The sequence below is a fragment of the Perna viridis genome, chromosome 12, assembly GCF_037379345.1.
Source record: "Perna viridis isolate PV_CMFRI_1.1 ecotype Kerala chromosome 12, ASM3737934v1, whole genome shotgun sequence".
Lineage (NCBI taxonomy): Eukaryota > Metazoa > Mollusca > Bivalvia > Mytilida > Mytilidae > Perna > Perna viridis.
In genome coordinates, this window is record NC_142456.1 from 23,958,046 (window position 1) to 23,973,980 (window position 15,935).

Sequence of the window (15,935 nt, forward strand, 5' to 3'; positions counted from 1 at the left end):
TTAGAAATGTAAATCACAACCACTTGATATTTGGGTAGGAACTAAAATGAAAGATTCTATACCACACGTACCAATTTTAGGTCTGTGGTGTGACCACTTACTATTTAAGTTACTTAGAAAATTTTTTTTTTTTAAATATTTATGGTAATGACTAACATTTATAGTCACACTTTTCCTGGCAACTAAAATTTACAGCCACATGACATTTGGTATGCAACTTCCATTGATGGTCCCAATTTTGTATCTTCACTCCTATAATTCTTATAATACGAAAAGTTGTAAATGTACTGTAATTGTTGTAATATTTCAGGATTCAGTATCCTAGGCTGGCTAGGGGAAACTTATGAGAACAAGGACACTTTAGATGAATATGTAGTCAATGAATTGATGAGGGACCTGAAGCTGATAGATTACCTACAGGAACCCCAATGCAATAGGTCGTCTGCTCCATATATACCGGTTAATGGTCAGGGCTGGAATATTGGGTCAGGTGAGTTGGTGTCATTGGTAAACCATAAAAACTCTTTCATTATTGTATTTTAATTTTGAAAATTAAGAAATAGCAACTATATTTTGTTTGGTTGTTAATGAATTTTATGACATCTACTAATTTTAGGATGCACCAAAGTTCCAACTCTGCCCACTCTGGATAACACTGTCATAAGTTGTCACCTTGGAGACAGCTGTACTGAAATAACATGTTGTGTGAACTCTGTGAAACTAGGAAGGTCATTTACAATTCACCTTGACCTTGATGTATGTAATCAAAGGTTCAAGGTTGGAGTTGACAGGCTTACAAGGACAGTGGCCTTTGCTGGTTTTGAATTCAGTAAAGAGGATGTATTTTCCTTTGATGGATTGGTTAATGTCAGGTAAACACTTACACAAAAAGAATGTCAGCTGCTTCTCGTATACATGTATGTACTGGTCAAGGAGTAGTTCTCGCCAGCAAGTAATTTTCTCCTACTAATATTTCGTCCATTCCTTTGAAACAAGCTCATGCCCAAAATTTATGAAAAAACATTTAACAGACTGCTGCTTTCTGCTCTCTAAATTGAGCTTTCATACAACGATATTTTTTTGAAATAAAATTTTGATGAGAGATTGGTGAGAATTGCTGCTGCCTCAAAAATGGCGAGATCTAGTCTCTTACCAGTAGGGGTCTGGAATATGGAAGGTTCAAAATGGTTCTATAAGAATAAAATGCGTTACTGTTAAGGTGTATAAATTTTCTGGGTTGCTTATTTTGTGCAGATTCTGTCAAATTAACATATACTAGGGTATTGATTTTCATGAATTAAAAAAAAAATGATAAGCATTATATAGTGTTAAAAATCAATTTTGCGGGGTACTGTTTTTTTTTTATGCTTTTGTGTTCAATGCGAAAATAGCTATAAGTAGTACACCATAAAAATTAATACTTTCACAATATTCCGAAGTACTTGTGTCAACATATAACACAGGAGCAGAAATCTTGCATTTTTTCTGATAAAAAAACATTCACCATGTTTTCTAGATATCTTATTGATGATTTTCCTACTGACAATCAGTTTATGATCACCATGGAGGTTGATGTCTGCTACCACTACAGCCAAAGTTGTACTCTACAGCTACAAATCCTTAATGATATCAGACTCAACAAGACAACATGTGGTGTTGACACGGGATATGCCATTCCAAGTGTGTTGTTAGACTTAGCTTCATTCCAAGAGTTTGTTTGGCGAAATAGTTTATATATTATTTCTCTTGATTGCAAACCTAATCCTTTGATCAGACTACTCTTTTTTATCATGGTATTGAAAATACTTTCACAGGTTAAAAATGCTTTCACAGAATGAAAATACATTGACAGATTTTAAAAAAAAATGTTTTGGTACAGTGTTTGTCATCATGAAAAGATGTTTTCTTTTGTTTTATCATCGTTTTCTGATGGTTTGTACAGAGTGACAGGACTTTTAAAACACAGAAAAGGGGGTGTATAATGTACTTCATTGACTTTCTTTATTTAAGTAGCAGTCTTTATAAAAATCAGACAGGGTTTTCTACACTATGAATCACCTCTACCATTTGCAGTTTTTGAATTTTATATGGACTGGTACTTAATTATTAAAGCAACTGTCATCTTTAAATTTACAGTATGTTCATTCAAGGTCATCTTTGAGAAAATTTAGGAAAATCTATTTACTTAAAGTAGTAGGTATGATCTACTTTAAGCTGAACATTTTTCTAAACTGGACAAATTCTCCAGACCAAAAGAGGTTCAGTTTAGACAGGGATTATCATATAATTTCTAGCATATCTTTGTTAAAACAGAATTAAAAAAAAAAAACAAACTGATTTTACATTTTCAGGTTTCTCTCTGTCCACATGGCTGACATCTATGGGAGTTTCTCCATCAGTGGATGTTGTCCCAAGCCATATTGTTGACCTCCTTATGGAAGATCTTGGTATCAATGGTGAATTGAAGGATCCGTCATGTGACAGGGGGAGTTCTACAGGATGGAACACTGATGGTAATTACAAAATACAAATACTAAATATGTAAAAAGTAGCCATATTTAAATGGTAAAATGGAACTAAATACAAATGAATAACAAAAAAGTCATAATAAACAGTAAACAGGTAGGCCCAAATTTGTTGCCTGACTGCTTTTGTCAGGGGTGAAAAGCACTTGATGAGAAGAGAAGCACAAACTGTCAACCCAGGGGAAAAGAAGTCAAATGACCTTGGGAATATAAAATTAAAGATCTTGTACTTAATGAGAAAAGTGTACTAAATTCAAGATTTTTTATGACAAAATAACTGATGAGGTTAATAAATGGTTGCTAATAGTTCTTTTAAAATCCAACAACCTATACTGAAAATCAAATCTTAAGGTTCACAAACCCTTCACTGTCCATCAACTGAAACAAATTAGCAATAGACCTTGCACAAGTAAACCATAACTCAGCCAATCAAAGTAAGAGTATACCATGATGAAGCAGACAAATTGTGAGTGATTGAAGCAAGGGGACAAGACTAACCTAGATATTGAAATATAGAAGTATAAAAAATCACACAAGCATCAATAACATTGACATATTTTTCATATCACTAGTTCATATCACATTGACTTTGATGTGATATTGCAAAATATCTAGCCATCCAAGTAATAGATCAAATGACCAAATCAGAGAAATATGTTTTTTTGACTGTCCAGAGGCATTACTGACACTACCAGCATACACCCCCTGTAGCCTGCCATCATTATTTACATGTATTTTTGTTTTAGCCTTTACAGAAACAGTATCATTACAGACACAACCAGCATACACCTCTTGTAGCCTACTGTCATTATTTACATGTATTTGTTTTAGCCTGTACAGAAACAGTATCATTACCGACACAACCAGCATACACCTCCTGTAGCCTACCATCATTATTTACATGTATTTGTTTTAGCCTGTACAGAGACAGTATCATTACCGACACTACCAGCATACACCTCCTGTAGCTTGCCCTCCTACTGTACTGGAGTTCAGTGTTGTACAGATATAGGTATCCTTGGAAGATCATGGCAGACCCATGTACTAGTTGATACTTGTAGGTACAGGGTCAGTATTGGGATTGAGAACCAGATTACTAACCTTACACTGCTGGAGTTTGTACAGGGAACCTGGTCAACTGTAACTCTAGGGAATGTTCTCAGATTAGGGTAAGTTAGCAGGAAACTTGGTCAACTATTATCCTTGGTAATGTTCTAAAAAGGGGATGAGTTTAAAGAGGTAGACCTAGGGTAAGTGAAATAACTCTTTAAATCAGTGATATGTTTGTATCATATTCAATTTTACCAAAGCCTGTCAAGCTTTCATTTGAAGCAGAATAAAATAAGTCCAAGTTACTTTGATGCTTACATGAGATTGATGTAAAATGCTGTATACGAACGTTCCAACGATTTGTACGAGTTGTGTCCCTTAGATTAGATCTACCTCCTTCAACCTGATCAACTGTAACTCTAGGTAATGTTCTCAGACTAGGGTAAGTGCTCGGTGCAGAAAACTTGTGGAACTATTTAACAGGGTGTGTACCGTTGGATGTATTATGACAGACAGCTAAAATACGTCAAAATTAGCACCTTGAAAACTTTCCCACTATATGGTATTTCTCACTCGTGTATTTAACATGATTTTTTTTCAACTTTAAAGATTTTTTTGTTATTGATCTTCTTTTTATATTTCACCCACTTTAATGTATGGCTAAGACATTTAGTGACACCTTTGTCTGTCCAGATATTTCTTTTCTGTCTTTCTGTCTTTTTCAGTTAAGGTCTGTTTCATTACTGCTGTTTTTTTATAACTATTTTAACACTTGAATATCATTCTTGTGTGTGGGATATGTCTTGCATATTTGTACTAAGCTTTTCGTAATTGTATTACATGTCTATGGTGCTATGCTTCATATTTTGATTTCAATTGAAGGTACATAGCTGAGGAGATAACAGCAGAGAATGTCTATCAATTCACAGTCAATGTCAGTATATGTTTTGAGAGTGACGGAGAATGTCATTACACTTACACAGTCTTTAATGAGACTAAAATACCAATACCTACCTGTAACTGGACTGACACATCACATTCTATACCAGGTTTGTATCACCTCTCTGTAACTGGACTGACACATCACATTTTGTACCAGATTTGTATGACCTCCCTGTAATTGGACTGACAAATCACATTCTGTACCAGGTTTGTATTATCCCCTTGCAACAGGACTGACGAGGTGGGGGACATATTTTATATATATATATATTTTTTTTCCTACAGTAACTCACTCGTGCTGAATAACTTGCATTGATTTATTGTCATTATCTGTGTGTGCTTGTTGATCGATTTTTTTCCAGCACAAATATATTGAAACAGTTTCATCTATAAATGTGTCTCTACTGCTACACCCGTTCCAGTTTCTGTCAATTCAGGACAATCTTTCTAAGAAATAGCAGCGAAAACCTATGATTTACAAACCAGAAAATACTAAATAACAATTATTATGAATTTGGTCCAGACAAAACACAGAATATTTCCAGAAATTTGAGTTGGGGATTATTTTTTAAAACTCATTTGAAAATGAAAACAATCAGGTGGCCAGACGGGGATGAAAATCTAGGATTTTTTTTTTTTATTATGGCCTAAGAAAAAGTTGTGTCTCTTACCTTTTTAGAAACCAGAGGCTTTATAAATTGAGTTCTTTCCTTCAATCGTTATTGAGTTTTTTTTTCCTCAAAGGATTTTAATGATGTTTGCACTGATGGAAAATTGACAACTTTTGATTTTGTGATCAATTAGATCATTGTCAATAAAAGTATTTTTGTAAAGCAGAACACTGGTTCTGTTGAATCAAATATTGATTTATTTTGGTCTTTAAAAGATAGAATATTTCTTTCCTTTGAAACAGACTCCTGGTTATAAGTATTTGAGATAAAACAACATGAGAGAAACTTGTCAATGTACACCGATATTGAAGGTCACAAAGCAGCCCTTTTTTTATTATCATTTCTTATGCTACTAAAAATGTCTCATGCCCATTCATGTTTGATAAGCGAACATATTTTATTCAAAAAGATTTTGCTCTTTGCAGGATTTCAGGTTTCTGCCTGGTTGGCACAGCTGAAATATGCTGATACCATTCCATTATCTAACCTAGCAGCCATCCAGTTGATGGAACATCTTGGTCTGACTAACTACCTGCTTTCAACTGAATGTGACAGAGCGTCAAGTACATACATTCCAAACACAAATGGATGGAACTCAGGTACTTTATAGGAATGGAAGGTCCTGTACTCAATAGTAGCAATACTATGAGGCAGATTTAACCTATGAGAGGATGATGTTGAATATGTTGATATTAAAAATTATAATAACGCCTTTAACAGTATTACAACTAAGCTTGTAGTGCTTATAAGATTAAAGGTAAAATTCCCTTTGATTACCATTATGAGGACTTTGTTCTCTATTATCATGAGAATTCTGATGTGTCATACAATCTTGAAGTTATTTTATTGAAATTTATTGAAATATAGTAGTACAGAACTTGGTTAACAAATTATTTGAAGTTTTCTGTAAAATGTTATTTTGTATATAAATATTTTCAATTGTACTGCTTTAAATTTGTGTATTATCAGTATGCCTGTCATCCAACATTGTTTACCCTAGATTGATGATGTTTTAACTGCAAGTATTTGATCTATAAACAGCATGTACAGCTCTGACCCCTGAAACTAACCTTGGCAGTGATGTCTCATGTCACCTTGACGATACCTGTACAGGAATTACTTGTTGTTTTGACTCTACACGTCTGGACAGACGATTCAATATCTATCTCCAACTGGATCCCTGTTTGAACAAACTGAAGATTGGCGTGGAGATGTACCAGTTTGAGTTTTCACTATTTGACTTTGAGTTTGACACAGAACATTTATTCCATCTAGACAGGGTTGTACAAATAAGGTAAGTTCTGATACTGAAGAAATGACATTGGATTCCACTTTTAGTTATAATTTATTCATTCCTTCCAGATCTTACCTCTAAGTAATATTTTACAGTTTGAAAATCATCTTTAAGTACTAGTCCATATAAAATTCAGACACAGCCAATGGTAAAGTGATTCATGGTGAAGAAAAAACCCACCAAACAAACGATGCTTTTTCAGTCTACATATGCTATACTTTCACATAACAACAATCTTTTCTGCATTCAGATCTCACTAAAATCAGCCAAATGAAGCTAAATCAAGAACAATAACTGTTTCGAAGTGCTTATTTCATGTACAATCTATATAATTTTTATCTCAAAAGTGCAAGAACCAAATGAAAAACTAAGACTGGTTATATGATCAGTAACTCTGAACAAGAAGTAAAACTGAATTCATTTGGTTTTTGACATGCATGAATCACCTTCTGTCTGATTTTTAGAAAGACTGGTACTTATTAGGTTTTTTGGTTGTATTTCTTCTTAAAATCAGTATATGATATAGATATAGACAGTAAATCGAGGATTTCAGCCTGTTTATTATTATTCTCCATTATATTCAAGGGTCCAAATTAACTGGTCCTGGATTTTTTTAAGTTTCAAATTAGTGGTCCACTCGGGTAAAATGAAAAGATCTCAGAAAGTGCCAATAAATATAGTTGAAGGTCCAGGACCTGGGTAAATAAAATTTTGAAGGTCTTATGTCAGAAATCAATGGTCCAGGATCTCAGATCACTGCTAATCTGAACTCCTGTTATATTGCAATCATCTTTTCTGTCAGTCAGTCGGTCTGTATTGGCATGTTACACATTTTCATCACCAGTTTCTTAGCTTATATTAGAAGGAATACTAAGATATTTGGTATTTTGCATGTTTTGTACTGTGTCCCTCTTTCCAGGTTTGAAGGAATTTGTTTAGGTGGGGGTATCTTAAGCACCTCGTAGCATGCCACACTTTGTTGGAACTTGTAGTTCATGTTGTGATAAATCATGATTAGTAGTAGTCAAACATAATGCAGCAGCCTCTACTTTTATGACCAAGGGCCTAATCTAGAGGGAGAAATGAGCAAAAACTTCTCTCATTTGTCTTTGACAGGGAGAAGTTTTTTGTAATAGATTACATATTGTTATTTTTCGAATGAAATTAACTCAAATTTCTCCTTATCTAAACCATGAAGATCAACCCCTGAGATTATAAACCTGGCTAGTCTTAGAATTATTTAGTCTTCCGCTTATGATATATTCTACTGTTTTTACAGATACAGAGTAACAGATTTACCAGGAGATGGATCATATTTAATTGACATGAACCTTCTTTTCTGTTTAAATGATCCCTCACCATGTGACATTAACATCACCATCTTTGATAAAACTAAACTACCAAAGAGAGACTGTCCATGGAATACTGGCTTCCTTCAAACAGGTATTGATACTGTATTGCAGCTAATTTTTGAGGCATGTAAATTTTGATGTATTTTAGTGGTTTTTCAAAAAAGGCCAAAATAAATTTCACAAAATATTTTCTCTGGGCTTAAGTTTGTTGTGCATCACTGAGCACCTTCCAAAATTTTGTCTTTTAATCGCCAAACTTTACACCCAACCCTCCCTCAAAAAAAAAAAAAATAACTGCCATACAATAAATTTAATAAATTTTTGCATCCATTTGTAAAAACTAACCATCCTTGAAATTTATAAGGATGGTTTTTAAGAAAATACAAAAATACAGAACTTAAATTAATATTGCAAATTTCTGTATACTTTACATATGTTCCAAGAAGTAATTTATCATCAGTAAAATAAGGTACTGTAGTAAGCAGTGTGATCAGTTTAAAGTAGCATTGTTAGATTTGCTTTAATGATGTTATATTCTTTGACATGTTATCATCAGTCTAAGTGAGGGAGGGAGTAAGGGCTAAAGTTATACTTTATATTTTTTTAAATACTTACCATTTATTTTACCAGACTGGTCACTATCAGATTGGTACACTGCTAATGGGTATACAATAGGAACAGACCTGTCTGAAGATGCTATTGCCAAGTTGATGGAAGCTCTTGGATTAAAAGAGTACATGCTGGATCCACAATGTGAACGAACACAATCAGTTTATACCCTGGCATATGAAGGATGGAGCTCAGGTAAGCAGAAATACTGAAACCTCTAGCTTTTGTTGAAATCTAGATTCTTTTAAAGTTGTTACTTATATGGTAATCTATTTAATTAAAATTTTTATATTTTACTGTATCTTCCTTTTCAGATCATTGAATGATAAAGTATTTACTGCAAGGAGTCAATAAAATCAGCATTTAAGTATACTGTTTTTATACTGCAGTGGCCATCCAGTTTAATGCATAGCCAATGTATGTCTGAGCATTTCGTGTCGTAATATTGTAAAGCAATGTAAAATATTATTAGCTGTTGTTAATATAGACATAAAGAAACAGTGGTAGATTTAACTTCATTTTTCCAGTATTTTAAATGTGTTGCTTTATGTTATTTTTTGCTTTAAACTGATATTTTCAAACTTTCAGGTTGTTTCACACCAGTGACACTAGCATCGTTGGATAAAGATTCCATAACCTGTTACCTTGACAGCTCCTGTAGAGCAGTAGACTGCTGTGTTGATGTGCCTTATGTCAGGCGGTCTGCTCACATCTTTGTTGATCTTGATACCTGTGATTATCAGTTGAGAGTTGGTATTGAGAAGCTCCAGTATAATGTAACATTGAAGGACTATAACTTTGGAGAATGGTCTCTGTTGGATCTAAATGGTGTTATAAGACTGAAGTAAGTTGTCTTTCTTACAGTTAAGTGCTATTCTCTAAGAATCAGGTAGTGGATGAATCATTGTGGAAAAACACATAAGTCTTTCCATTAAATCTTATTTAAAACTTATCTGAAATGCAGAAATGGCATTCATTTCTTTTTTAAGTGTCAATAATTATTAGTATAAATTATTTGAAATACATTGCAACTTCATTATCAAATGGAGATTTACTTACTTTTTGTAATACTATCAACTCACTTTTCTGCATTCTTTGACACTTCTAAGATGAGTGAACTGTCAATTTGTCTTCAACAGACCATAAGCTATGAGCCCATATTGTCAAATTCGTTTGGTTATTTTCTGAGTATTATTCATTATTTTTCAACTTTGCCTGATTCTTACAGATTTCTTCAGTTAATACAAAGTAACCTGTCTGAAAAATAAATGCATGTATTCAGTGTAACCTGCCTTAAAAGACTTTGATCAAAATATCTCTACATAGTGAATTCACTGTATACTAGTATAAATGACTTAGGAAATAAATCACGGAAACTCCATTTTATCATTGTTTTACCATGGGCTGGTCATTTATGCCTTTATTAAACCCCTGGCTATCGCTCAGGGTAAACAAATGTGACATAAATGGCCAACCCATGGTAAAACACTGATACAATGAAGTTTCCGTGATTCATTCAGAGTCTATTAGGACTAGTTTCTTCATATTTTTGAATAGACACAGTCTATGTGTTGCACGAAATATTGGTCATGTGTATATCACTTTTTTTTTCAACGGCTGTGGTCTAAAGACCTTTGAAGCACGTCATATTAGAATAACTGTCTTATCTGGATTTTCTCCCCCCCCCCACAATGACAAATAATAAATACTTACAGAGATCACCACAAGGGCTTCAATAAGTGGAAAAGCTCTGAAAGCCCCTCACAACAAAAGTAATAAAATCCACAGTAACAGAACAATGACAAAAACTACAAAAAAAAATACTAAAAAGTAATATAATGACACAAAGACACATTAATGAACAACATCTCCTATCTGTGAACTGCATTGGGGTAAACTAGTTTATAAGGTTGTGGAGCTGTGTGGAATCACTTCATATCCGTGCAACCAGTGCTAGATGCTTTGGTTAAACAGTATTTATTTATTTTCTTTCACAGTTTCATCATCCACGACTTGTATGCTGAGAATGAATATTTGGTTTCAATGAATCTGAGTGTATGTTTTGAACAGAACAGCTGTGAATCAGTTTATGACCTCTTTAATAATGTACGGCTGCCAAGGCCTACCTGTGACTGGGACAAACAATTTCAGGTGCCAGGTAAGCACTGCCGATATATTTTATATTTTTGTTTTTTATATTGGGAGGAATTAGCAATGCTGTCTCATGAAATAAGTCCATACAATGTAATAGTTCCTACATCTTGAACTGGACAGAGTAATGTCATATTTTTTGGAAAGACTCCCCTACTCAAATTTATACCATCACTCAGTAAAATTTTTATGACATTTCATGATTTTTATACTGTCCCTGAATCAATCTGCACAACTATGTGATGGATTGATGACTGATAATTGAATGATTGCTGACAGATCGATAACCAATGATTGTGACCAATCTGATTGCAGTTTTGTCATGTAAAATGACAGATGTGCAGTTGTCATATTTAATGTACTAGGAGCATAAAAAAATTTATTAATATATTATTTTTCATTTAAAATTTTAGTAAATTTAAAACAAAAGTTAATAGAAATAGCTTTTTTCCAACAAAGTGAGAGATTAAACTTTAAAAATGACCCAACTGTATAGTACTTAAATATATACTTCTGTTTTGTCAATTTCCACTTTCTTTGTTGCTTCTTAAATCAGGTGTGATTATGAGATTTCAGTTTATATTTCTGTTATAGCCTATAACTAAACTTCATGCACTTTAGCATGACATCCCATGCTTAAACTCTTGTCTAAATTAATTTAATTAATTTATGGAAATAATTTGTTTACAGGATTCTCAATCTCAAACTATAAGATGGCACTAAATGTCTCAACAATGACTGTGTACCAGGTATCAGAACTGTTAGAGAAGTTAGGGATTGCTGAGTTCATGAACCCAGTACCTTGTGATAGAAATACTGCTGACTTCAACTATACACATGAATGGGTCAATGGTAGGCATTTTATAACAAAAAAAATAAACAGATTTCCACACTTCTTGGCCAGTGTGAGTAATTAGTTCTTGTTCTAGAGAGATTGAATATATTATAAAATGTCATTGTTGCCCTGTAGCAACTGTTGATGTCATAAACAGGAGATAGCTAGAATTTCTGCCTTGTTATAGATGCTAAATGATGCCTATGCTTTTGTTTTGAAAAATTAAAAGAAACAGAATCTACAACTTTAGCTCTTCGATTATGAAATGTCTCTCCATGTGAGAAATTTCTTTAATCAAATCGCTGTCGTTGTAGATTCTATATATACTAACATACAGTAAAAACCAGACACTTTTTTAGGGCCCAGCAGATTAATGGTAGATTAAATGTGTTTAAAACCTGTGGTATAAAATATCTGTCTTCGTTACTTTTGAAATCTTATTCCTAATGAAGTGAAACAGTCTAAATATGACAAGGCTTTAAAGAATACACTGAGCAAAATTTAGAAGCTTATCTTTAGGCTCACATTTAGGCCATCTTTTTGGAATGTGACATATTTGAATCATCAAGCTGTTTAGTGTTCATGTTTTAGTACTTTTTTGTGGATCTTTATGTAAATTATGTACTCAGATAACTAAGTGTATACTAGTTTGCTATGAAAATAATATTTACTCTGGTCATTTGACAGATTGTACCAACACTATAAGTGACTTCAGGAAACTGGACAATACAACTACTTGTCATCTGCTGTCAACCTGTACAGGTGTGGAATGCTGCTCTGACTCAGCGAGCCTAGGACGTACTCTCAGTTCCTATGTGTACATCGATCCCTGTAACTACAGACTATCTCTAGCTATAGAACAGCTACAGTTAAACTATTCCTTGGTAGACTATACGTGGGGACAATGGATGCACTTCTCACTCTATGATGTCTATAATCTCAAGTATGTAGTAAAAGTCATTTTTGGTGTTGCTCTTGTATATTAGTTCTTGTTGCAGGACTCTAGAAATCACATGGTATTTGGGAAATAAAGTGACAGCTGGTTGACTCAGAGTCAAATTACTGGGCTGATGCTTCTGTGAGCTTACACAACAAATATCTGGATCAGCATGTCAGACTAGTTTTAAGAGCGTCTGTTTGATTGGTCAATCATTCTTGTCCTGAAATGAATGAAATATCTGCCATAGGAAGTTGAAACATAATCAATCAATCACTTTTGTTGCAGGAGTGGCATATTGATGTTCTTTAATGTGCTTTTGACACAAGAATTAGAAAGAAGACTATGATTTTTAATTAGAGGGTCAGAAATTTGGGTCCTCTTTGACACAAGAATTAGAAAGAAGACTATGATTTTTAATTAGAGGGTCAGAAATTTGGGTCCTCTTTGACGCAAGAATTAGAAAGAATGATTTTTAATTAGAGGGTCAGAAATTTGGGTCCTCTTTTAAGTGTAATGGACATAAGAAGTTGGATGAAGGTTTATTTGATTTTATATTTATATAACGGAGGGAATATGAGTTTTGTCTAAAATAGGATTCCTCCTGAGTCATCAAAGAAGTAGAAAGGTGGTAAAACTTTTATTCACATGAAAACTTTCAACAAGTTTTTTGTTTCTTTTGGGTATAGGGATGGGTTATTGAATGAAATTTTGGCAAAAAATGGGATGGCTTCACTTTAATACCAGTGCATAAGTTTCAGGCTTACTATTTTATGAAAATTTTAACTTCAGGTTCCGAGAGGCTATATTTTCATTTTTTAAAGTGAAAATGATTCCAGAAATGTAGAATATGTATATTGCGTTCTAGTGCATCATCATACTGCTTGACTACAGTTTCCGAAAGAATTTGTGTAAAAGTGAGTGTTAGGGGATGGTTCTTCATCGAAAAATATGGAACCCTTACTTGGGACACCTCAATATTTTTCCAATAGTGGACATTATAAGATAATTTCGACTTTGTTTTAATTGTAATCCCAACTTGACATTATCATATGTACTTCCCACATGACATGTTCTATTTAAATGACTCTTGAATTTCAGTGTGAAAATAGATGATCTTGTAGGGAAGTCCAAAAAGTAAGACAAACTGAAAACTAAAAGATGCATGAACATTTTTATTTTGTCTGAAGTCTGAACTGATAGCATGTGCATGGTGTGAAACTTTGTATTTTTCACAGAGTTGTCATGACAGTGTTCTAATATTGATATCCTTTATTTTGTCAGTGTTTATCTGTACGAGCACTTAAGTTTTACAGGTGATCTTTCAAATTTATGCATGTACATTAAGCTGCATGGAGTACTCATAAAATGCATGATTTAAGTAATGATATCCTGATTATAAATAATTATGTATACTTGTTCATTCATGCTTCAGTACTGACTAGTTCATGTTGTCTGTATGGCTATAAACGGTACAACTTTATAGGTTCATTGTAAGTTAATAATCACTTGACTGAACATCAAACAGGCCATGAGTAGTCATATTTTCTTTTTATGGAATCCTACAGTAGGTAAAACAGTTAACTTCAGGGGATAGAGTTGTCTTCCCTTAATTAAATGCTAATGACCTAATGAACTTCCTTTGGTATTTAATTGAATAACTAAGAGATTTAAACTTCCTATTGTTCTACTTAGATAGAAAAATATGAAATGATACAAAGTTTTTATTTCCTACTGAAAACTACATAAGAAATTTTATCAGCTATGGTTATTTAATCAAGGGAAGACCAATTCTATTTCCAGAAGTTAACTACATTACTCGCTCTAATTTAAAGTAAAATTCATGTTTCAGAGTTGCTTACTTTTAGGTTGATACCTCCTGACAAATAATTTCCACAGTAAAATCAATTTCACTTTAAAAAATATTTTTTTAATAGTTTTCAATTAAAAGTTAGCACCAAATGCTTGTTCTGTAGAAGAATAACTTGTGTAAGTTATTGGCTATTTTTTTATGCATATATTTGACTAATTTGGTATTAGTATACTGATATCCATCCATCTACACTTTGTATAATAGCACCTAACAGCTTTGAAAGATTTTGATAATTTTTCATACCATGTTCTTTTTCATGTAATACAGGAAGCTTTCATATTTTTGGTTGCTCTCTGATCGTTCGCTTCAGAATTATTTAGTAATTAACTTAATATATTAAAAAAAGTGGGTGGGCATATTACATGCTTTTACTTGGCATTGTAAAAATTGAATTGGTTTATTATAGCTTTGTGGTTGAGGATTTGGTTGGAGAAGAACAATATGTGATCAGTATGAATATATCTCTCTGCTTAGAAGCTAATGGTCCATGTGAAGTATCCCTGGTGCTGTTTGATAATGACAGACTTCCCAAACCAAAGTGTGACTGGAACACAGATTTCATCATCCCAGGTGACTACCAAACACATGTTCTTTGGTTGTATGTGAAAGTGTTTTTTGATTATTATAGTGAACAATAACAATGCTTTCATAACCAAGAAATAATAAGAGCATCCATGATTGTTGATTGTTTAAACGTTGTTCAAGGATAAACCCCAAGAATATCTGAACTTCAGTAAGCCAATGAAAATTGGAAGGGGAAATCATGAAATATGAATACACCACTATTGCCTTGGTCAGTAAAATGCATTTGTGGAATGGTCATGAGGGGAATAGTTAATTTATTAACAAGAGATACCTACTATTTCCTTAGGCAGTGTTGAAGGTAACTGTTGCCTAATGAATTAACTGTTTCCCAAATGAACAGCCGACAAATGTTTTATTACAGTATCTGGTTTTAACATTGTTCAAGGATAAATCCTTAGAATATCTGAACTTCAATAAGCCAATGAGGGAAGGGAAAACCATGAAATATGAGTACAGCACTATTGCCCTGTCAACAATAAAAATTGTTGACCGAGTAAACAGAAAAATCAGACATTTTGTTCAATTACTTCAAAAGTTACACTTGATTTACGACAGAAAATATGCACTGCAGTACAATAAAAGTTTTGATGAGTTTCATTTGTATCTCAAACTATAAACTTGAAGTTTCTACAAAAGAAACAAAAATCTACCAAGCACTAAAATATCAAATAATGGATGACTAATGTATTCAAATCTCAGCTAAGGAGCAATATCTCAATAGACCATTCAAATCTCAGCTAAGGAGCAATATCTCAATAGACCATTCAAATCTCAGCTAAGGAGCAATATCTCAATAGACCTTGAAAAGTAGCAATATCTCAATAGACCTTGAAAAGTAGCAATATCTCAATAGACCACGAAAAGTGGCAATATCTCAATAGACCATGAAAAGTGGCAATATCTCAATAGACCATGAAAAATAGCAATATCTCAATAGACCTTGAAAAGTAGCAATATCTCAATAGACCATGAAAAGTAGCAATATCTCAATAGACCATGAAAAGTAGTAATATCTTAATAGACCTTGAAAAGTAGCAATATCTCAATAGATCATGAAAAGTAGAAATATCTCAATAGACCTTGAAAAGTAGCAATATCTCAATAGACCTTG

At 33.2% G+C, this 15,935-nt stretch overlaps 1 protein-coding gene across 1 annotated transcript in view; it reads left to right on the top strand.

The window, feature by feature from the left end:
• LOC148601762 (uncharacterized) overlaps positions 1 to 15,935 on the top strand; it is a 247,117-nt gene that overhangs the window by 89,002 nt on the left and 142,180 nt on the right. Inside the window, exons 76-90 of the mRNA XM_088556149.1 lie at positions 311 to 490; positions 617 to 872; positions 1,517 to 1,680; positions 2,352 to 2,513; positions 3,442 to 3,694; positions 4,458 to 4,624; positions 5,614 to 5,787; positions 6,230 to 6,482; positions 7,762 to 7,925; positions 8,465 to 8,638; positions 9,032 to 9,287; positions 10,441 to 10,601; positions 11,285 to 11,446; positions 12,117 to 12,372; positions 14,646 to 14,809. Coding sequence (XP_088412275.1) covers positions 311 to 490; positions 617 to 872; positions 1,517 to 1,680; positions 2,352 to 2,513; positions 3,442 to 3,694; positions 4,458 to 4,624; positions 5,614 to 5,787; positions 6,230 to 6,482; positions 7,762 to 7,925; positions 8,465 to 8,638; positions 9,032 to 9,287; positions 10,441 to 10,601; positions 11,285 to 11,446; positions 12,117 to 12,372; positions 14,646 to 14,809 — 2,946 coding nt within the window. The remainder of the gene's footprint in view (positions 1 to 310; positions 491 to 616; positions 873 to 1,516; positions 1,681 to 2,351; positions 2,514 to 3,441; positions 3,695 to 4,457; positions 4,625 to 5,613; positions 5,788 to 6,229; positions 6,483 to 7,761; positions 7,926 to 8,464; positions 8,639 to 9,031; positions 9,288 to 10,440; positions 10,602 to 11,284; positions 11,447 to 12,116; positions 12,373 to 14,645; positions 14,810 to 15,935) is intronic.